The sequence below is a fragment of the Fulmarus glacialis genome, unplaced genomic scaffold (assembly GCF_000690835.1).
Source record: "Fulmarus glacialis isolate BGI_N327 unplaced genomic scaffold, ASM69083v1 scaffold28860, whole genome shotgun sequence".
NCBI lineage: Eukaryota > Metazoa > Chordata > Aves > Procellariiformes > Procellariidae > Fulmarus > Fulmarus glacialis.
This window is the reverse complement of record NW_009188746.1, coordinates 3599-26793: the sequence shown is the minus strand read 5'-3', so window position 1 is coordinate 26793 and position 23195 is coordinate 3599. Positions and strand designations below refer to the sequence as shown.

At 46.9% G+C, this 23195-nt stretch overlaps 1 protein-coding gene across 2 annotated transcripts; it reads right to left on the bottom strand.

Annotated features, from left to right (window-relative positions):
• Positions 1–680: 680 nt before the first annotated feature.
• Positions 681–22815, bottom strand: BRPF3 (bromodomain and PHD finger containing, 3). 2 transcript variants are annotated; one of them, XM_009579750.1, is made up of 13 exons: positions 22783–22815; positions 20447–21849; positions 19268–19424; positions 17687–17818; positions 15510–15638; positions 14819–15131; positions 13424–13690; positions 12754–13254; positions 10306–10399; positions 7765–7862; positions 5687–5784; positions 3534–3688; positions 681–864 (listed from the first exon to the last, which is right to left on the bottom strand). In XM_009579750.1, exons 2-13 carry the CDS (start codon positions 21829–21831, stop codon positions 681–683), a joined length of 3513 nt encoding a protein of 1170 aa, XP_009578045.1. In that variant the 5' UTR covers positions 21832–21849; positions 22783–22815. The 2 variants fall into 2 exon arrangements, with proteins under 2 accessions (XP_009578045.1, XP_009578037.1); XM_009579742.1 differs by lacking the exon at positions 22783–22815 and having other exon boundaries at positions 12754–13257; positions 20447–21831.
• Between the last annotated feature and the right edge of the window lie 380 nt (positions 22816–23195).

Sequence of the window (23195 nt, the reverse complement as noted above, 5' to 3'; positions counted from 1 at the left end):
AAAAATCAGCTATTTGCTTTTTGTATTTAAAGCTCTGTGCATGTAAGTGTGTGCAGCAGAGGGGAAGGTTACCAAAATACCTCAAGCTTTTCTAAATGCAATGAGAGAAATCTAACATGAAAACACTATGTACGTAGTAACAATCGTAACACAAACTCCCAGCTACGATTTTTTTTTTTAATGTGATAGGACAATCAACGTCATTTAAAAAAATAAAAAGGCCAATGATGGTTAGGGTAAATTTGGCACAAGAAAGTCCAGTTGGGATTTCCGTAAAGGATCCTGGTTCAGTTACAGCAGTGACGGGTTCCCGGGAATTACTTGGGGCTGGCTGACGACTTAAAATCCCTGGCGGCCCGGGGAGGCAGGGGCAAGGGAGGGTGCATGAGGTCCGAACATCCGAGTGCTGCGCTGTGCTCACTGCATCAGCTCACCTTGGCTCCCGTCACCTGGCAGCTTTTCCTAACTACCTTACTCCTGGCCCTGTAGACTATACATTTCATCTCCTGCCAGCTCTTCAGCGAGACACATTCAGAAAGAAGCTGGACAGGCTTTTTGGCACATTTCAGGGTACTTCGAGGAGTGCTGACAGCTGCTGGGTCAGGGCACGAGACGGTCTGCTCTGCCAACGCAGAGAACACGGGGTCTGGAGGAAAAGGAGGACCGGCCACCCCGACCCGTTACAGATAATTGGACGTAACAAAGGGATGATCTCCCCGCACGCGGCTCATGTGAATCATGGCTCGGTCGTATGCCACCTGCACAGACTTGCGGATGCTGGTTTTTCGTCCTTCCATCATCTTTAACTTGTCCACTGTGTCGTCCACACCGAGGGGATAGACTTTGTCACGTGGAAGCCACTGCCTGCGATAGAAAGGAGAGCGCAAAGCCCCATCACCGAGGGTGTCAAGAGGGGAAATGGGGAAAGAAGAGCAAACACCTGGAGGCCTCTTGCCCTTGCAACGCTACGCGTGAGCTCTCTGCAGCAGGCTGACTGCTCTGATGTGCCTGGTTCTCATACCTGCTGCAACAGGCCAAGGAGTTTGTCCCAAGAGTTTCCAAGACATGGCCAGGTACTCCAGCTCTTCAAGCATTCCCCACATGTCTCAGCAGTGATTACTCACTAGTTGTCATCTCCTCCCCAGGAGCAGCTATGTTCGTGTGACCTGTTTGTTTATAACTAACACCCCACAATGATGCTACAAATGTTTAAATGCCTGCATTTGACATGGAAGAACCACCTGTAGCCAAAATGCCTTCCTGCATGAGCACAGTTTTATCTCTCCCTGGAGTCCTCACTTAAGGCTTTCAATGCTCCTTGGAGCTCCAGGGGAAACTTGGAAACTCCTGTGTTCCACAGTGCAGCAAATACAGGGACTTCCATGGCTGAAATTAAGTTTTTATGTCCAAGAAAGCTCTGCCTTGTTCCAAGAGGCTGTAAGCATCAGGGTTTGGGTGACTACAATTATCTGAGTATCATCCAGAAACAGGCAGCTTCCAGTAGACATGTTCCAAGCCCAAGCTGACCACAACCAACTGATGACTTAAATTGCAAGTGCCTTTTCTACAGCAAGTTCTTACTGTGCAGTCATTAGCCCAGGTTAACACAGTCAGAAACATGTCATCTTTCCTAATGAAGTCCAGCCCCTTGGAGTTAAACCTCAGCCACTGCTAGCACAGTTCAACACATCTCCCAGCCAGCCAACATGGACAACCCAGGGCAGCTCAGCTTATTTTCACCACGAAGATGAGGGGCCAATTTCAGTCTTTGTGACCCTTCTGCAGCATCATTGAAGTCAGCAGAATTTGGTTCTGGCACTAAGGGGTTTTTAGGACTTTCCTGAGGCACCCTAGCTTCCCACAAATTGCAAACAAGGATCTAGGTGGCCACTTAAAAGTGTAAACATCCACCAGAGCTTGTCTTCAGACAAGGAAATGCTGATTTTTATTGGAAAGGTAGTTTCAATGACAAGTTTGGAGTTACCTTTTCTAAAACTGATGACTACCACAACAGGAAGTGTGGCACTGCCATTGATTTTCAGCTAAAAATCATTAGCACCTCTTTGAAGAACATGCCCTGTATCAAGTGGTTCTGGTAATCAGGGACAGTGAACCAATGCAGTGTACTAATAAAAAACCTTGTCTCTTGGCACCTCTTTTCCCCAGAGGACACAAACATGCCCATCAAGTGATGCAAATGTGGTCCCCTTCTCAGCTTCCCAAGACAGCACATGCTTTTCCTTTGCCTGTGTTGCACCTTGCCTCCATCTCTTTAAACTGCATAAAACACTGCGGCAGCCCCAAAATGTAAGGAGAAACACTCCCCCTTGCTGCTTTAACCACTGCGTGTTTGGCTCTGCTCTCTCCCCATGATGCACCTTCCCTCCGGTGGCGACACAGCCTCTGGGCAATGTTTGCCTCCTTCCTCCAGCCCCTCGCCCTTCCCTGCTCTTCCAGGGATGCCAGCAAAGACATTCCCCCAAAGGAGGAAGGAGGAGAAGGGCTCTCAAAGTACCACAAGGCTCCTTTTTAAACTCTTGGTATCTAATTTTATAGAGGCAGCAGAAGAAGAGGCAAGCCCATTCTCTCCTCTGTTTCCATGTGCACCCCAATGGCCCAGCATCTGCTTTGTCCGCAATATAAACTCTCTGGATCTGTGATCCCAGCTGCACACAGGTATTGCCTCCTGTGTGACAATTTATTTGCTTGGTTCGTGCTCCCATGTGGCATTTGCTGGTTAAATAATCCAGTGGGTTCAGTGTGCCTGCCTCATTGGGGGGACTCACCTCTTCCAGCATAATGCTCCAATTTTACAAGTTTCCCATTGTTTCAAAGCCTTATTGCTTATTTTTAAGGCACTTCACCCGTTGGTGGCTTATTGTATCTGGCTGGGTAATGGTTACCATGTGAGCATGGTCAGCCACTGATACTAAAAATCAGCAGATTCAGTTTGCCTGAGACAGAACAGTAAAAGGCCTTGAGATATTTCACTTGCCCTGAACCAGGTGCTTACACCTACATTTTCCATCTTAAACAAATATCTTGATTTGAAAACTGCAGGTACTCGGCACCTCTGAAAAATGAGGCAAGTCTAAATATGGAATAAACCCAGCATTTTGAAAATGTTACCCTGGAGATTTTTGGCAAATCTTTTGCGCAGCAGTGGAACTGGCTGCTCAGTCTGCTGGTGTTTTACAGTCAAATGCTCTCTCTAATTTGCTGCAGATTTTGACTACTAAATTGGCTCTTCATGTGCTTCGGTATTTTTGTGGTGATGTGACCCCTGGGTGGAGGATCCTGGGCTGTTCACCGTGGAAGTGGAGCAGTCAGATGTCATGCTCCTGGGCCAGGGAAAAGCAGGCTGGCTTCCTCATTTAGACTCTCCTTGACTGCTGCCTATTTAAATTAAATTTTTCATGTAACATCATCATCATCATAATCCCTGTATGCTCCCATATACCAAAGATTATGTTAAATCTTCCCTCTCTGCCATAGCACTCACCACAGGCCCTCGCCTGTGTGCACACACTCACCAGGTTCTCTTGTTGTCAAAGAAAAGGACAAGGAAGAGCTTTTCTCCTGCCTCTGTCTGCCTCTGCTCCCCCAACTTCAACACATCCATGGGTGGCACTGGGATGGGGACTCCATTGTGGAGCAAACCCTCACGCGGCATCTTGGGATCGATTATCTAGTGACACAGAGAAAGGATATTTAAGCACAAAACCCTTCAAGTACTGCAAAGAATGCAGGTTTTTTTCTGTTCTTTCAGTCTATCCAAGCTAGACAATTAAAATCTGCTTAGGATGGGTAAGCAAAATTGCTTGCAATTTTTAAAGGATCTTCCTGTCCTTGAGGCTTCCCCTGTGGAAGGGAAGCCAGTCAGTCCAAAGACCAAGCACCCGATCTTAAAAAATGGACAAGGACATAAGCATGTGGTTCTGTATGGATGCAGATGCATTTACACTAATTTGTAATTTAGTACAAACTCAGTATTTTTGTGTTCAGTGAAGGATTTCATTCCCTCACTCCTAACTTGTACAATAAATGTAACACCACTGCTGTACTCAGCAGGCATAATGCGATTTCACAACAGCTCCATTCTGGTGCAATTCAGTTGACTTCAGCAACATTGCTCAGATTTATACTGCTATTAGATCAGAATCAGGCCCGATATTTGGAGAGAGTCGACAGGCAGTGCCAGCTTTATCAGGCTAGAGGAACACAGGCTATAGTCATTTTGGAGAGAAGTAACAACAGATGTGTCGATTCTCCCCATATCAGTGTCCAACATTTGTGCTATGTGATCACAGGAGGAGAACGAAACAGCAAAGGCTGGATGCAATACTCGGTCTAGTCGCCTCTGCCTCCTGATCTTAGCTCCTAAGGGCTTGAAAAAGCAGCTTGTCTTTGAAATTGGCCAGCTGTAGGAATTTATTAAGACACTTTTCCACCACAACAGATTGCTATAAAAATGCCTTTTTTGGGGGCAACCTCAGTGTTTAAAGCCATGCTAAAGCACTGTTTAACTTTGGCTGTAGCCACACGAATATCTAAAAATGCTTTGGCTGGCCAACATGGCTAGCAGATCTGTAGCTGTTCTCTCCTCTGGGCTCCCACTTAGACTAAGAGCATGGATGAGGGTCGCTCTTTTAGCAGAATCTGCCCTTTTTGACGGCATCAGAACCGTGCTCAGCCACAGCCAGGCATACATGCTGTGTCAGCTTACGGATGGTTTCATAGCTCTGCTGCTTGGATATAGAGACCTGTGTAATTTCCGTGATGACTACACTTGCTTTCACCCCCTACAATTTCTCAGCAGTCACAAGCGCTGTCTGTCTTAGCAATCCCAACCATAAGGGTACTTAAGGGGATGGTTTTAGCCATGCAAAAATTACACGGAGCAGAGGTGGCAGGAAGAGCCATGTCTCAAGGGATATATTTAAAAGTAGCAGAAACAACAAAACATAGTCAGCCTATCTCATGTTCTTACTTATACGCTTACTTCAGCAATCTCTGTTGGTAACTTAACAAGCCCTTAAAAGCCTGCAGTGGCACTCGTACTTCCTAGCAATAGCTGCATGTCATGTCTTGCTTTGGAACTGAGTATGTTATCCCGGTCACCACTGAAGCCAAGTTTATGGATTTCACATTAATAGTCAAATATCCAAAGACAGATAAATATTAAGGAAATATCGTTCAAAGGACTAGGTGCAAACACATGCATATATTCCCATATTTAAATCAAACATATGGTTATCGAAGAGCATATATACATCACAAGGCCAGTTGGGCACCTACATATGGAGTTGTACTCACTACACAGGAAAATGTGCGGGTAGTTAGACACCAGTGGAACCTGGTGCCTGCCTTTATAAAATTTAGGTCTTCTCATGCCAACAGTACTGATTACTTTCCCCATACCTGCAGAGTGAACAGGAGAGGAGAGGAAAGATCTCCTCCTATCCCTGGCACCGAGAGACCAATGTTTTATGAATCCTCTGCAATGCTCTGAAACAATGAGCACAGGGAAAATTAACTGTGCAAAGGGGAAAGGAAAAAAAAAAAGCACATATTGCATGATTTTGGGAAGTTTTCCTTTTCTGTCTGGTTACACTGCACACTAGCACTGTGTTCTGGGCTACCTGCGCTGCGGGTACAGGCTGCGAGAGAGCAACGGGGTACTTACCAAGGCAGGGTAGGAGGGATAGCCACGGCACTTGGCCCACACAAGCTCCAAGGGCTCCAGCTCAGCCTGACTCTCGAAGGACATCAGGAGAGTCCTGCCTAAGGGACAGAAGGAGACATGGCTTAGGAGGGCGATTACTAGCAAGGGGGTTATGATAACATAAGAAACCACACCATCATCTAACCCAGGCATGATGCATTGTCTCAGTAGAAATCAGCTAAAACAGATGAACTACTGTTGTACTTAAAACATACTGACAATATTTCTGTTTTAATTTTTAACCTGTTTGCTTCTGCAGCAAGCGGAAAGGTGGAATTTCACCTTTTTTTTCATAACAAACCTATTGTCCAGCTATTCGTCACACAAGAGCATACATTTAATCATTACTGTGTGCACATATGCATAATTCCAAACCATTTCTCTTAATCAAGATCTAGAGCAAAATGGAAAACCACTTATTGTTTGTACCTATATGCGTTGGGTATCCAAACCAGAGGTGGTAAGACACACATCTCATCTGCAGTAAGTTTATGATAAAATTTAACGTGCAGTGAGATCCAGCCTGGCCACGGTGAATGTCCAGCCTTCTTTATGCTCTGTCAGTACAGTCATGTTACACATTATGATAAAGCCACAGTCTCCTAAATCATGGGTCTAAGTCTATGCATGCATGTAGCTTCAGATGAACTCTTCAATATGGAAACATTAATCGAATTCAGTTCTGGAGTAAATAGCTGCTATATCACTGAAATCAAATGGGTATCCAAGAGATGAATTTGGTCCCTTAGGCTCCACTAAGCCACATCCATCCCCAATGGAACTGATGAAACCGTATCTGAGATTAATTTGGACCACTGTTCAGAGAGCTCCTTTTTATTCCTCCTAAATACAAATATCTAGGCTATTCTGATGCCATATACTTTGGGGCTCTTTGATCTCTGCAGGAAATGCCTGGTTCTAGTTGACAGAAGTCTATTAGCCATCATTTTTTTCAAACTTAAGTCACAAGTATTGCAAAAGATCCATTCAAGACATGAATAACTAATCTGCCAGCTCCTGGCCCTGGAAAAGGAGCAATTTCATTAATGTGAATTTTACAGCAAATAGTGCTTTCTCTGGCGGGGGGGCAATGGTAGATACACTGGCTTTACCAGAAGTCAATATGAATCTAGAAAAGGCTGAATACAACCCAAATGAGCACACTGCCAAGACGGATCTGATGTGCTTCTCCACTATTGCATTCCAAATGTATTCTTTCGTTAATGAAATGATGTTCTAAAACACAGAATTGTCCCACTGATTCTAATTCTCCCGGTACCACCCCTGCTCTGTAAGCTTATCTCCAAAGCAGATTGCTGAGCGCGTGGGGTCCAGGATAATAACGGTTCCCAGGGAGAAAGGAGCGAGCGCACAGGAGCTGTACAGAAGGGCACAGGCGTACCAGGGAGAGTCAAAGCTGAATTCTGATTTCGGCATAAACCTGCAATAACTCTATCATTGACACACCGTAAGAAAGACAAGAATCTGGTCGTCTGAGCGCTGGAAGATCGGTGTAGTGCCTTGGGTAGTATTAGAGGAGTGTGACTTAATTTTACTGATGTATAGCACAGTCTGACAAAGACGACTTTGTTACAAAGACCTTGAAAGCAATGATAGCAATACAAGAGGGAACAGCTATGAAGTCATCTCCGGAGAGGCCCCTCTTATAATTATGATTTACTGTTTGTATTGCAGTGTCATTAAAGAGAACTAGTCCCAAAACAGAAGACAGTGCCAAGGACATTACACACACCAGACCTACAGAAAGCACCCATCCGAGGAGAACACAGGGCACAGGCAATGAGTAAAAGTGAAAGCAGGAAAACCTTTTATGCAATAAACTAAATTTGTAACAAAGCAGGTGATAATGCACAGGCAGGTCAGCAGTCCGATTTTATAATCTGGATAGTTCATGCAGGACTGGTTCCTGGCATGCATTGAGACCTGCTCCCCCTGGTTCAGACGACGTCAGCTCTACAGTGCAGTGGGACCGGAGCAGGGTGTTCCCCAAAGCGGGGCTGCTGTGCCGCCGTTCTCACCTGAGCTGCTGTAATCGGAGTCTCCATTCACACCTTCTAAGAAGGGCACCCGAGAAAGAGCTGGCTTCCCTCGACTTCGCTTGGGAGGCATCAAACCACTGTTAGAAAGATATGGAAAAGTAGATATTAGGAGAAAACAGATTACCTCTGAAAACAAAGCCAAGTAAATGGATTCCCCAGCTCTGTTTAAAATATTGGAAAATTACCGTAGTGCATCATTGACATGAAAAGAACACTGAATACTTCAACAAAATGTCATCAATACATCTCTTCTGGTGCAAGTACACTGGACCTCATCCCAGCTTTGCCATGAGCAATGAAAGGGACCTAATAGAAACCAAGCTATGAACATGAGTAAGAAACGCAGCAAAGACTGGAGAGCTGATGCAGTGATGCTTGGAGCTTGCATGAGCTCACCCAGTTGTGTATAGACTTTGGAGACGACAGAGCAGCCTTCCAACACAATTCCAATATATATGCAATTGGACTCTATCAGCCCATGTCCTGAATGTCCTTTCACCTCATTACTAGAAACATTTCAGAAAATGGACTATCTCCACCTCAAGCAATCACATTTTTTCACTTATTGTAATTCTTTTTTTTTTCTTTTACAATTTTCTAATATGCAACCCATTCTGACTTAATTTGGTGCTGAAAAAGAAAGACTGGAGAAAAAGCAGTAAACAGAGCTGTTCCTAAATAGAATAATTGTACAAGTTATCCATGAGACATCAGCTTGTTTTTAATCCCTTGTTTTGTGGGTGTCACATAGCTCTAATGTAATTTTTGCTATGTGAATTGCTTGTGATTATTGTAATAAGCACTTTTCATCTTCCAAGTGCTATACAAACATCAACTACCAAGTCCCCACGCTCCCCTGTGAATTCAGATTTGTCTCTCTCACTTACAGGTGGAGAAACAGAGGCAAATATAGGGGGGCCATGAGGCCAAGACACAGTTTGGAAGGGAGTTTCTGGTTCCTAGTCCTCACCCCATGGATTTCTGCATGACTCAAGGGCCCTCATTTAAATGACACTACAACTATGCACAAACCCAGGTCTCTCCTTTTTGTTCCCTTCGATGCAGCTCCTCACCTTACGATAGTTTATTGCAGTAGCTTCTTGTGAGATCTGCACAGGGGTCATGGTAGTATCAGGCTTACAGAAGAGGCAATGACTGAGCTGAAGACCTGGGCACACATCCCAGAGAAGAGGGGAGAGGTGAAGAAGTGGGTGGGTTTCCCATCTCAGAGAAGAGCTGGAGGTCCTATGCCTCCAAGGGGCTCAGAATGTGCTAAGCGAGATAATTTACTCAGGCACCACGTTGCTTCCCTCGGGCTGCCCAGCACCTGACCGTTGAGGTGGGATCACTCTGCTGCAGGGAAAAGCCCTCACTCCAAAATTACTCCTCCAAACCCAGGGCCTTGCCCCTTGTCATGGGCACGAAAGCCTCTGCAAACAGATTTATAATGGAAATACTAATCAAACCCTAGCTACAACTGCAAAATTATACACCTCTTTTGACAGCTAACATTTAGCATCACTCTGCATAGCAGAGCGAATTTTTCATTTAAAAAATGCTCTAGGGATTCAACCCTGCTGCAGAATAATTCGTTACACAGCCGTTAGTTCTAAAGCGTAGCCTCCGTCCTGAGATCCGGTGTGCATGGGGACCTTTAGGATTTCAAGTGCCCAACTGACATTGCAAGCCTGGGGTCTTACAGGACTAACTGAGCACATGTATTGGGAGGAAGCATAAAATGTCTGAACATATTTCTCTAGTGATGGGTCATCACCCTCAGGGTCATCAAAGACAAGCAGAGGGCAATGACATGTTCAAGGCACCGAAAATATTACTAAGAATATCAGCTAAGAAAGTCTTGCTTCTGCCTGTCCTGGACGATCTTAGCCATCAAGGTCAAATGTTCTCAGCCTGCCACTCACAACTCATGCAAACATGATTCTGGCATAATACAGGTTTCACCATGCAGTGAAAGGGCTGTGAAATGACTTGAGTCAGAGTTAGGAGGGCTGGATAGGTAGATAAGACCAGAAAATGGATATGGTACCCATGCATGCCTACTGCATCTGACCAAAAGATGACAGATGTTTGCTTTAAGTCTCTTCAGTCCTGTCTGAAGTGCCCAGTTCTGCTTTTAAACCTCTGAGAGGAAGAAAGCAGCAATTCAGTAGGTCGCAGAAGTTCAGCTTCACCTGCAGTGCTGAACTGGACATTTGAGCTCAAGGTTTTTCTAGCTTTGGCTCTCAAGAACTGCAAGAAGGTATGCATCAGCAGAGAGGACATGTATGCATTGAGAAACAGAAGTGTAACAGATACCCATTTGCTTGAAAAATCAAGCACTGCTTTTGGGACCTATAAGAGGACGGGATGGAACCCGAGAAGCTTTTTGTCTTTAAGGTCAACACACAAAATAAGTAACAGCTTGGGCTGGGTTTTAAACAAAGAAGTTGAACGATAAAACCAGGCAGATTAATCCAGAGAGCAGGTTTTCTGGGGAACAGCTTCGCACGGAGCACTTACCTGCAGGCTTCAAACACCAGTCCACCGCCCAGGCCAGAGCTGCACTCGGAGTCAGAACCGCTTTCTGCGTGCTTCACAAAGCCATTAGTCACTCCTGCCAAGGAGACAAATAGGAATCAGCTCAAAGAAGCAGCAGCAAGACACAGAGATGCTACCAAGACTCAGGTAGGGTCACTGTCCCATGACTGACAGCCATGAAGATGCTGAGTACTTCAACCGGAGAGGGAAATTCTGCACCGAGTTCCCCAGACTCAGCTGCAACCAAAAGGTGACTAATAAAAGGTATTTCTACCCCCAACACATTAAAAATTAGGCTGTCTCTGAAGAAGCAAGTACTGGAGAAGTGCCCGGGGATGGTATAGGAGAGCTCCATGCAGCATCCAGCTCGCTGGGCAAGGCCAGAGGTCACGAAATGAACCACTTGCTCATCTGGCTTCAAATGTCGTTTGGAAAAGACATGGAGGTTTCATGCTGACTGCCACGGACTTCTCCCTGCCTCACCCGGGGCCTGGCTGCCGGGCTGGTCCCTGCCCACGGGAGCAGGCATATAAAACCACAGCTTATTCGGTTACCGGTTCATGCTGAGAGAAAACTGCTCTAGGAAAAACTCGTTGCTTCAATTTCTGGAAATGAGATTTTCCAGTGGACAGAGCAGACACTGAGGAAGCAAATTCCCCCTGGGTAGAAGGCGGCTCCCCACCACCTTTCTCTCCAGCCGGTACAAATGTCACTGTAGCCGTAAGTGGAATATTTCACTTATTTGCCCCAGATGCTGACAGCGTTGGAAATTTTCCCTTCACTGCCAGGTTTCCTGCTCTGTGCACCGGAGGGATACCTACACAGAGAACTGGGATCACCTCCGAGCTTAGACAAGATCCCACAATCAGGGACAGGCAGGGGTGGACAGGGAATGACCCCTGAGAGCATCCCCAAGCCCAGAGCAGGCGCAAGAAGCCAGATGACCACAGCCTTAGCCTTCCCCTATCCAGGGACCCATCGCCCCCAGGTTCCCCATGGGCTCATCAAAAGCCCGTCAGCCATACAAAGGGCAAATTCATGCCAAGGCCACTATTGTTTTTCCAGCTATAAATATGGAATGGCCACAAGGAGCACATGTCTGGGAAACACCTTGTTCTGACAATCCCGATCACGCTGACCTGCTCCTGCGGTAACACAGATTCGGCACACCAGACACTCCCTCCAGTAAGGAGAAATCAGTTGTGTTTGAAACAGTGGAAGGAGCTGAATCACAAAAGCAGTGCTGCAACTCATAGGAAAAAGCCAGCAGTGCTGCTTCAGCAGAGGAAAAATGTCACTGCCTAGTTATCAGTGTTTTTCCAGTACCCTGCCTTTATTTTCCCTTTTTTAATTTCAGCCTCTCATTCTGACCTGTATCCATTGTGGACAACTCCTCTCTGCTTTAATTACTGGCAGATGATGATGGTGAGGCCCTCAATCTTTTGGAGAAGCCATTTGTGTTTCCTTTAACCTGTCCTGGTAAGTCAATCCCCGCATTCAATTGTTTTCCTCCCACTCTTGATTTGCTAGCAACCTTCTGACAGCCAAATAACTTTAAGGTAATATTTGAGGTATGGGCTAAGTCAAGCCTTACAGATAGGAACTGTCCTACGATGGTCGTTAACACAGAATTAAAAAGAAATCACATTGCTATCACTCAGATGTTCCTTTCCACCTTGTGTCTTTCCAAATTTCATCTCAGTTGCTTATCCTCATTTGCAGATCTAATTTGAAAAGGAACCTGCTCGGTATTCCCCCTAATGTTATTTATGCCCCAGAACTGAGGGTACAGCTGATGTAAAAGTAATGTTTAACATCTCATCTTACATGGGTGCTGCAGTACTGGTCTGCTGCACACTTTGAACTGAACGCACCATTTCTGCAGCAGGAAACTCTCACTCCTAAGAGTGGCCGAGCCAATACAAATAGGAATGCCAACACTTCTCAGCCCTTACTGGAGAGCCCAGTCTCCAGCCAGGCCATTCAACAGCTTTGCAAGCAGCTGGGCACGTTGGTTGCCTTGCCCTACAAAAAATGGCAAACTCTCTCTTACAGTAGCCCAGCTGACTGGTAAAGGGAAGAATTACTTGTGACCTCCCTGGGCTTCATCTTGGTACCTTAAAATGACTAAAATGGAGGTGTCTAGAGCTGAACTAAGTTACCAGGAACTCCATATAGAGTCAGTGGAGGAGAGAGGTGCAACTCATTATGGACATGTCTTGTCTGCCTTATTTTAGAAATTTGTGGAAGAGCTGAAGCTTTCATCAGGCACGTCTGGTTACGGGGACCATGTTCACCCCAAGCATAAACTGAGTTTCAGGCAAGTAGTTTGGATGCAGACATTTTTACTCAGCCCCAGGATTCCCACTCCCTCAGCCCCACCTCACTGTTTCCAAGTGTACAGAAGGAAGAGAAATCTCAAGGAATTACCTCTCTGTCCCGCCTGCCTGGGCGACTTCTCTCCATCGCTCTCACTGCAGGTCCTGCTCTGCGGCCGCTTCCGAGCTTGTCGCTCCCCATCAGGGCGGGAGGGCAAAAGCTGCCCGCTCTGCCCGTGGTCCTCCCCGTTCTCCAGGGAGCAGTCCAGACCTCTTTGAAGCTTCACCCCATTCTTAGCTTTTTTAAAAAGGACAGATGTCCGTCGGCCCACGCCACTGAAGCGGGGGCTGGCAGGGGTGTCTGCAGGCGGTAAGGCCAGTCCGTTCAGGCCGTTGTCACTGAGCAGGCGCTGGAAGGCTTGGCTCTCCCGCTGCAGCGCCTTCTTGTCGAAGAGTTCCCTGTCTGACATCACCCTCTTCTGCAGCTGATTCAAGGACTTGCTTTCACTGATGGGTTTGAGTGTTGGAGGGTCCTGCAGAGAGTCCAGCTCTGAGAGGGAGGGTGCAGGTCCTGTGGGCTCCAGGGTGGGAGGGTGCGGGGGCTTGGCATCATCTACTAAAGGAATAAAGAGTCTGCTTGAACATTTTAGAAAGAGTTATTGCCAAAACTACCAACAGCCATTCCCGTCTTTCACTAGGGCCACAGACAGGAGAAATAGCAGGTTTTGACTGTTGACATGCGCTAGGAGAGCTGGAGCTAAAATCCTGCTGCAACCTCTCACCTTTCTCCCCTTCCTCGTCCCCTTCCCTTGATGTTTTCTCCAGCCCCTCTTCCCACAGCACAGGCTCCCCATTGGGCATGGTCTTGTTCTGCTGCTGGGCCAGCTTCTGCCGAATGGAGTTGATCTCCCGTCTCAGAAGCCGGATGCGTCGTGTCCGGGCGCCGCTGGACCGCATGGTGCTCACCATGTCTAGCTTCTCCAGCAGCTCCTTCAGCTGGGCCTCCAAAGAGAGGTGAGCCCGGTTCTCCGGGAGAAGGATGTTATCCACTGCATCAAAAGAGAGCGTAACAGTGAAGGGAAGGAGCATGGCTTCTTCAAGAAGGGAACTCCACTCCTGCATTTGGGACCACTGCGATCCCTCATTCCCACTGCTGCTATTCATGAACCAACTGCTTTAGTTCGGGGATTTAGGAATTGTTAACCTTGGAGCTCGGACTTACTTCCTTTGGGTAAAGAGCAGCTGATTTAACTTGCACTGCCCGTTCCCATTACCGTCCCAGGGGCAACAGTAAAAGAACATGTGTCTGCACCCACACAAGACAGCTCACAGTCCAGGTCCTTGGCAGAAACATATGTCATTGCCAGATTAAATGACAAAATCAAACCACAAACAGAACTGGCCAAAGCATAACGTGTTTGCCATTCCTCTGGCTCTGCTGAAGGGCTGGCATCCGCTGGAGCAGGGCAGACAGCTGAGGGCTGTGCTATTGTACACCAACACAAATTTCATAACAGACTGTCCATCTGTGTCCAAGAGGGATGCAACATTTAGGAAACGGACTGCAGACTGCGAGCTCTGCGTGCTGGATGGCAGCAGTATTCTGTACTAAGTTTAGCCACGTTATTCAACCAATGCTTTGGAGCTGCATCTCAAGACAGCTAGGAGAATCAATGTGGTCATGTTGTGAATGGAAAGTCTCGGCTAGAAGGACTGCTTGGGTTCCAGTACTTAACCCCACACCACTCTCTCCCAGTCCTCAGTGCTCCATCTAACTCAGTTGCTCTGTACCTTGCCAATTTACAATGAAATATATGAGCTCTCCTCAGAGCAAAAAATCCTAGATCCACTTGTATTGTTCTTTAAAATACCAAGTTTATACTACTACAGCCATGGCATGAATCAAACAGCACGGGCAGTCACAAGGCTCTTCTGAGGCAGACATGCACTAGGAGAGCTGGAGCTATGCTACACCTAGCTCTGAGTGCCCGGCTCACCTGAAATCCTGCTCTTTGAGGCTATGAAGGAATTAGATGTTAGCTTAACCAAATAGATGGATAGGAAAATTCTTGTATGCTGAGTGACGGCTCAGATTTTCACGCAGGCTGAGTGACATGCTCAGAACAAAGAACACAGTTATGATCTATTTGAAAAAATAAAGGTTAATAAACACTCACCATCCTCCCAAGAAAAGCGGTAAAAGTCCTCAGTTTTGGGTGACTCGGGCAGGTGAATCCCCACATCAGTGTCAAAGCCAATGTTTTCAGCCTGCCGCCGTGCATGACGCAATATCGCTCCTCCGAGGTCTCTGAGCCGGACAGCTGCTCGGTGGAAAATCGTGTCTTTAGCATTATACCTCATGCAGTTGGTAACTATAAGGTTAAAGTCTTCCTCAAACTCATCCAATGTTCGGTACAGGTGGGACTCCAGCTTCCGCCTCATGGTGGAAAAATCCATTGGGTTGGAAATGAATTCCAGGTAATCTGGAACCTAAACATATAAAACCTGTACAATTACAAAAACCATTTACTAGCCAACTAGAGCGCATCCATCACAAGCACTCTTAATGCCCTTTCCACCGGCAAGGGGCAGCGCCAGCAGTTCATTTCTGTGTCACCCAGTCAAGGCAGACACATCCTGGCTCTGCAAAACATGACTTGTCTGAGACGTGCTGAAGCTTCCAGAAGACAATACCCTTTTTTGGCCTGGAAGGATACCCACACTGTGAGTCCTCTTTGAGATATTCTTTAGTCCACCAGCAGCTTGGGACAGGGTGGTTTGTGCTTCCAGGGTTATGACAGCACATGAGCTTCTGCCCAGCAATACCTCATCTACAACCCGTTAGACACCTTTAGGAAAGAGACTTGCCTCGTTCAGGTTAACAGGCTCTGCGAAGATCTGGGCAGCATCCTTCTCCTGCAGCAGGTCCAGTGTAGTGCGTAGAAGTACATTGAAAGGGGTCAGCTGTATCTCCATAGCAGCCTGCTGAACCTTGACCTGCAAACGGGAAAACAGCGATGAGCACAGTTATCGAGGACAGGGTGTGCGAGTGGTGTTTCCCTCCAGTTTCTCCTGAATCATCACCCCAGCCCTACTCAGTGGTGGAAATGTCAGGTCATCATACCATTGGTCTGGTAGACTCACTGCTGAAGAATTTCTGGCAAACACCTTGTGCTCCCCATGTGCAGGATGCACATTAGCAGACAGCACTTTGCAGAGTCTAACCGCGCAGTCCAATCCTCTTGTATGGGGAACTCCCGCTTATTCAACCTCATAAAGCCAAACCAAGAGGAAACCCCATAAAGTTAAACGATAATACAACTAAAAATGAAAACAGGAAGCAGCTTTTCATGCCTGGTAAATTATCCTGTAGAACTCCCTGCCTCAAGACATTATTATGCCAATTAGCAACATTATACAAAAGTTAAAAGCATGTAGGCTTTTCCATGAACAACAACATCCATAATTAGACGAGAGAGCATAAACAAAGTTTAAGATATAAGCTCTCACACTTCCAGGCAGAAGCCAAACAACTACAGTGGTTAGATGTTTGCAAATTCCTAATACAGTTTCTTACATCCTTTACAAAGTCTCTAGTACTGTTTGATTTCAAGCAAACAAGTTGTAGCACCGGTTTGATCTCTTACACTGAAACTCTACTCAAAGGATACTGGAACAGGATAGAAGTATTTATTTCTCCTTTAATGTTTTAATTTCTTTGATCTTATAATCCCTCTATGTCATTAAATCAACCACTTCAGTAGCAAAAGAAAGCAAGTCTGTTTACATAAACTGTATTTGATGTGCTCAGCAACAAGACAGCATCAATAAGAAAATGAATGAAGACGGATACAAAGACAACACTCTTCCTTCAAGACGAGAAAGAAGCCCAAAACAAAGACTCAGGACTCTGGAGCATCCTTTTTCACTCAGCTAAAAGCCGGACTGGGATAGAGCTCCAATTAGATACACTTTTCTGTGGTATCTTATCCTTTTATAAAGCACACTGTAGTTTCAAGAAGCTTTTATGGATTTAGTCAACTGTGATATGCATATATCAAGATATCAAAAGCAAACAGAAACAAAGCCCAAGAGTGATTTTTTTTTTGATCCTCCTACCTAAAATATGTCCACACGGCAAGCAGGACTGAGCCACTGCTGTAAATCAGGGACAACGTAGCAAATGAACCAGTACTGGCATCAAAAAGACTCCAGAAAAGCTGTGGGCAGTTTCTGGCCACAAAAAAATAGCTTGCAGAGGGGCTGTGATCACAGAGGGTGCTGCTTTCCCTCTGCCTGGCTCCCTGCAGACAGCCTGAGTGCCTAGCAGCAGGGAGAGCACCCAGGCGATGCCTGAGGCCACACGTGCAAGCTCACCGTGCGCAGGGCGAGTCTTTCATGAAGCTGTCCTTGAAGATACTTGTGCCAGAGAGCACAGTTGTGGCTGCACCGTCCAACCAGGTATGGCAAGCAAAGACCCTCAACAGGCAAAGCTGGCAAGCACGGGAAGTAACGGTGCAACTTTGGATAATTGCACACAGATCAAACTGGAAATCAGTAAACGGTCTCCATGTTAAAACTGTGTCTTCTCAAAAGTGTACTTAGAGGGCAAAACACAGGAATTTTTAGCTTTCAAAATGCAGAGCAGAATTGTGATTTAGACCTCTTCTCTGGAGTAGGTGTAACCAAACTCCTGAAATAAACATTAAAGGAGATCAAACTTCTACCCTGCAAAACACCTGGGTCCATGCCCAGAAATAGAAGGGGTGCTGTAGGTCAGGAATCAAATTCACCGTTAGTTATGCAAATGTATTTTCCCAGCACCCTGCAGCCCAGCACCAGTTCTGAGGGCAGAGGCTGAGCAGCGCGAGCCTGTGACTGGCACAGGGAGAGATAGCTGCTCTGCACATCCGAAAGTCAAGACTCTATGAAAAGAGGAAAAGGCTCAACAAAAACTGTCATGTTCCTCCTCTGCCTTCTGCAGCACAGGGTGGTTGCATGGGACCGAAGCCAAGTGCAGGAACTTGACAGCCAACACTACCTACCTGCTCCCGTTTGAGTTTTTCCCTCTTACGGATCAGCTCGATGAGCAGCCGTGCCCGCTCCAAGTCATGCCGCAGTTTTTGCCAGTACTTCAGCTCTTCCTTCACCGCACTGGTCTTCTCATCCTGCTCCTTCTGTAAGACAGAGCAGTGGGATGAGATGAAAAACACGACTGGCTTCTTGCATTTCCTCGTCTTTCTAGGCGTCCCCTGTGAATTGCTCTCACAGTCTTCCTCCTGTCTACTTGTCTCCTACAGCATTTAGCTGTCTAACAAACACAACATCAGCCTTTCTGGATTTTCTGTTATTTGTGAAAGTTAGGCCTAAATCATACTGTAACTACACTCTGGGAACATGCTTCAGTGCATGCCCATGTACACCTCCCTGCTTTTATATCCAAGTTCATTATAGAGGCTGGAGATTCTTTCTGTTGGCTGCTGTGCATCGAAGAGGCAGCCCAAAGCATTTACAGTATAAAGGCAAGGCGAGCAAAAGCATAGGAGAAAAGAGCTATTATTATCCTTTTCCTAACCAATAAGAAATAGAGCCACGGAAAGAGATTCGCCAAAACACAAAGGAACAGCCAACGCTGGGAGATGAGCTCACACCTTCCAAGACACAGTTCAGCAGCTTCGCAACGCAATCACCCTTCCTCTCCTAAATCTGTAGCTTTTCAAATGGTTTTGAGGATACAGCTGAAGTGCATATACTTTCGCATGATTGCCAAGAGAGGACAATTGCTTCACAAGATCTTGATGGTTTATATTTGTAGGACATTTGTTTTTAAGAACTAACTTACAGTAAATTGCCAACTTAATACACCAAGGAAATGCTGCACTTCCCCAAGCTCCAGACTGATGAGTGGGAAATACTGTTTTTATTAATCACTCAGAGCTGTCTTCATACAAACCAAAAGCCTACAAATTCCTCCAGCTACAGTAAAAATATACGTGCACAACGTGCACAATGCCTATTGACAGGCTATGTTAGAGGGTAGAGTCTGACTGCTTCATTACTTCACCAACTACTTCTCGTGCCAGTGCTGTTTAATAACATCGAGATTGAGTGACTCTGGATGCCAGCTCAGAGGAGGAAGCAAAGTTGTCCAGAGCTGATGATTATGTCTAAACTTCCATATGAATGTGCATGGGAGGGTCGGAAATTGAAGCTGCAGGAAGAATGACCCAGACTGGAATTTGGCCAGGACTCTGGAGCTAACACCCATTTTCTTGAGGAGGGGACCTTTAATCACCCGTGAGGAACGTGGTTGTATGATTCATCTAAGAGATCAGTCCACCAAGAGCCCATCACACCCTTGCATAATCCTGGGTTTCCTGACTCAGGGGAAAAACTCTTACCTGCTGGCTCATCAACACCAATTCTAGTGGCACGATGGGTATCCCACTGATATACTAACTCAGTTCTTCAGGCATGAGCATACCAAGAGGAGACCAAAAGAGACTTCAATCAGGTCACCCTCTGATCCTTTCACCCTCACTCCCCTTCCCAGCCATCATCAAGCACACCTCCCCCAGAATGCAAGCTCTAGGTCATCCCATGAGGGTTCAGCTGGGGACCAGTACCTGCTCCGCGTTCCTCTGGGACTGGAGGTGCGAGTGCAGGCGCCGGATCAGGGGCACCCCGTTCCTCGCCTGCCGCTTCAGCAGCCAGTAGTTGTGGAGCCTCTGCATGAACTGGTTCTTCCTCTGGAGGGAAAGGCCGCTGCAGATTTTGTTCAGCCTAACGGAAGCAAAGAGGTGTCATGCAACACTGCAGAACTGCACAGCAATCGTGACTCTGCAGACCCTGGTGATACCATCAGGTTTCCCAGCAAAGCTTTCTGGTGTTGTGTCAATGCACACTCTGAACTACACATGCAACTGGTACAATCTGGGATCTCCCCACAGCGAAGACATATGTGCCTACTTTTCACAATATATCCCTATTTCAGTAGCAGTTTGGTTGGAAGTTCTCACCAAGCACTTGCCACAGCATGGTCAAAGTATGCAGCCACCAATTCGGTTCCAAGCCTTAATTTCAAAATCACTTTCAGTGCCAAGAACTTTTCTGGGGTCATTTAAGTCTGATGGTATTAAGCTGAAGTCTGGGAAACTAATGTGACAGGAGTCCAAGAATAATACAGCACCTATTTTAACTTTTTCAAACCATTCGTCAGATCATACATGGTGCCTTACCAGCAGTTTTCCCAGCTTATCTGTTAAAATACCAGCAACACATCACCACACTTTCTCAGGCACCAAACGAAAATTCAGCACTACCTAGTTCTGCATGAGAGAGAGCTGGGAGAAAAAAATACACAGCCAAATTCAAAGCTGCTTGCAACACTGACAGGTAATAAAAGGAGGAATTAAGAAACTATGAAATGAGGAGATTAAAAAAAAATTTAATAGCAGGATGACCCCTATCTGCCTTCCAACTTGAAGTATTTTAAAACCACCTTCACAGCCATCTATGTAAATTTGGATGCTCGATGGGCGTTTGCTATTCGGGACCACCACGGATTCTACATTACATGACAGTTCGGGATGACTGCTTGGCAAAGCAGGAAAACCAGTGTGTCAGTGACACTCACGTGGAAGAACACTGGTCAGAGATGATTCTGCAGAGCATGCTTTGAACACAGTTATTGCTAGGTCTTGACTGGAGACAGCGCTTCCAAGGTCAGCAACAAGAGGGACCGAGTCCTTAAAACAGACCCTGTCTAGCTGTCCAGCTCCTTCCCATCCGCCTACAACACTCACCTGTAAGAGGGAATTTGTGCGACTGCCACCATGGGCACAGATGAACGCCCACTGGTCACGTCACCAGGCTCCTTTTTGATCTTCTGCTTCAACTTCACTTGGTTCTTTTTTAGAGACCCTTTGGGAGGACCAGAATTGACTTCCTCCTCTCCCTTCTCCCTCACAGTGTTCTCCTGCCCCTCACCGCTAGCAGCTGGAGACCCTTTTTTCACCATCCCAGGTGGGGAATGACTCTCACAATAGGCAGTCTTGCGCACGGTGAATGTCGTGCCATTGATGCTGGTCTCTCTCATGGGTTCGATCTTCATGAAGAGACCAGCCCGCTGGGCACAGGTGACATGGAAGGCAGTGTAACAGTTCACCTTGTGGCACTGGATAGCAGCTCCCATGCCCTTCTGCTTGCAGATATAGCATGTGAGCTTCCACCGGGCCGGGGGGATGTTATTTATCCCTTCAATGGGCTCCAGGAACACAGTGTTTGCAAAACAGACCTCTGGGATCCAGATGGCACAAACCACGTGAGCCCAGTGGCCATCGTTGGTCTGCTTGAAGGCTCCACCTTTGTTCGGGCAAAGGACACAATCCACAGGGCGAGAAGGGGACTGTAAGCAGCAGCGGCAAAGCCACTGCCCCTCGGGGATATAGGGCACGCCGTAACACTCCTGGTGCACAGCCAGATTGCAGATATCACAGAACAGGATGACATTGCTGTTGTGACACTCATCGTCCATGCAGACGCAGCAGAAGGCATCCTCATCGATGAGGGACTGCTGAGCCCCGTTGTTCCGGCTCTCAAGGTACGACTCCTTTTCCAACCGGTCCACCAGCAACTCAAAAGTGTCAGCAGAAACTGTACCATAACCATCGTCCCTTCTCTTCTCATTGACCATTTCCAGCCACGCCAGATCCTCCTCATCCATGTCATACTCCACCTCTACATCGAGGTCCTCAGGAGGCTTTTCAATGTACCGGTAGTAGGCGGCAGGGAGAGGAGGGGCATCTGGCTGGCTGAAGGAGTCCACCACACGGAAGTTGGGCTGGGGTAAGTGTAAAGATGTCCCTGGTGCATGTTTGGAGCAGGACTCCTTCTTCTTGCCTTTGGAAGGTGTTTTCTTAGATTTGGAAGGGAAAAGGGGCTGCTCGCTGTTTTCCTTGTTGCTGTTGCACTCTGTGATGTCCTGGGCAGTCAGCTCATCCTCCGTGATGATTTTTAAGGGATCGTAGATGCTGATGCGATGAAGCCGCCCATCAATGTCTACCTCCACAATCCGCTGGGCCTGAGCGTACGTCAGTGTCTCCCGAGTTGGTGAGCACTTGAGGCTGTAGGGCGAGGGAGAACGCCTCCCCTCCAAGTTCTGCTGGGACCTCCTCCGAGGCTTCCTCATCACTGCGGTCCAAAGACCCTGTAACAAAACAGGACAGAGGACAGCATAAGCCAAGGAGACAAGCAAGGAGCAGCACAGATTCAAAAACTCACTCAGCATTGCAATAGAGCAACATTTCTACTAGAGACTCCAGCAATTTCAGGCTTGCTGAAGCCTCTTCACCTTCTTACATACAAGCAGGTAATGGATATATCAACGATTTCTTGCAATGTGTATCACAGCAATGCACAGCACCCTTCAACCTTCTCTATTTGCATGCCAGGAGACGTATATACCCCCACACCATCAGATGAGAAAAGCTGAAATATATTTTACAGCATAGCATCCAAACAGTCTGCTGTGCATTCAGCTCAGCAAACCATTCAGATCCCCCCAAATTCAAACAACACTTATCACACCTGCTTGCACTGTTCACATACAAGCCAAGGAGGAGTTCTCTGTTCTTTTGCCTGTGACTTTTCTTTTATATCCCCAACAGCACACAAAATGTGCTGGATGTTTTCCAGACGGAAAGGAAAGCACCGTTCCTGCCCCGTGAAAGCAGTTCCCAATTTTTTTTGTCACTGAGCTCCACGAGAAAAATAGCAGTGCTCCCTCAGTCCAGGAGGGAGCTGCTCCAAGTTTCCCACCTCAGGGCTACCACCACCACTTTTTCCTTTCCCACATTGCGGATGCAAAAAGTCCCATAATGAAAAATCATCCTCCAGCTTTTCTTTCCCTTCTCTCGCAGACGTAGCTGTTCCTTACACCACTTTCCAGACACTGTGCACTGAATGGACCATGTCCTTCCCAACATGCAAAATGGGTCATAAAAGCCCAAACAGAATCAGAGGATGAACTGAGCAACGTAGCGGGTGCTAGATGTGCATCCCTTCTGCTCCTTGGTGGGATCCATGAGGAAGCAAAGGGGAATGAGCATGAGAAGAGCAGCATGGATACAGACGGACTTACTAGCTCTGGCTCAGCGTTAGCCCCTCTGGAGCCACAATCTGTGTTCAGGCACCTGAGCCGGTTCTGCATGGAGAGTCCACGGGGGTACGAGCAGGAAAGCAGCAAGACAGCTTCTGGACTGCATCAGGAACTGTGCAATGGTATTCGCTCAGAGCCTTAACTAAACGCCCAAGCCAGCTCTGCCCTCACAAACTGCTAATCAGCAACCCACATAATTATTTGAGAGTCGGCTCCCAACATTAAGGAGGTGACCGTCAAGGGGAGCAGAGCAGAAGCCTGGAGCCGGAGAGATGATCTGGGGGAGGATGGAGACGTGGAGGCAGGAGCCCGGCGATCTGAGGGCGAAGGAGGGAGGCAGTGAAGAGGGAAAGCGGAGAGGAAGCCAAGTGAGTAATGCAAGCGAGAAGGGCAGC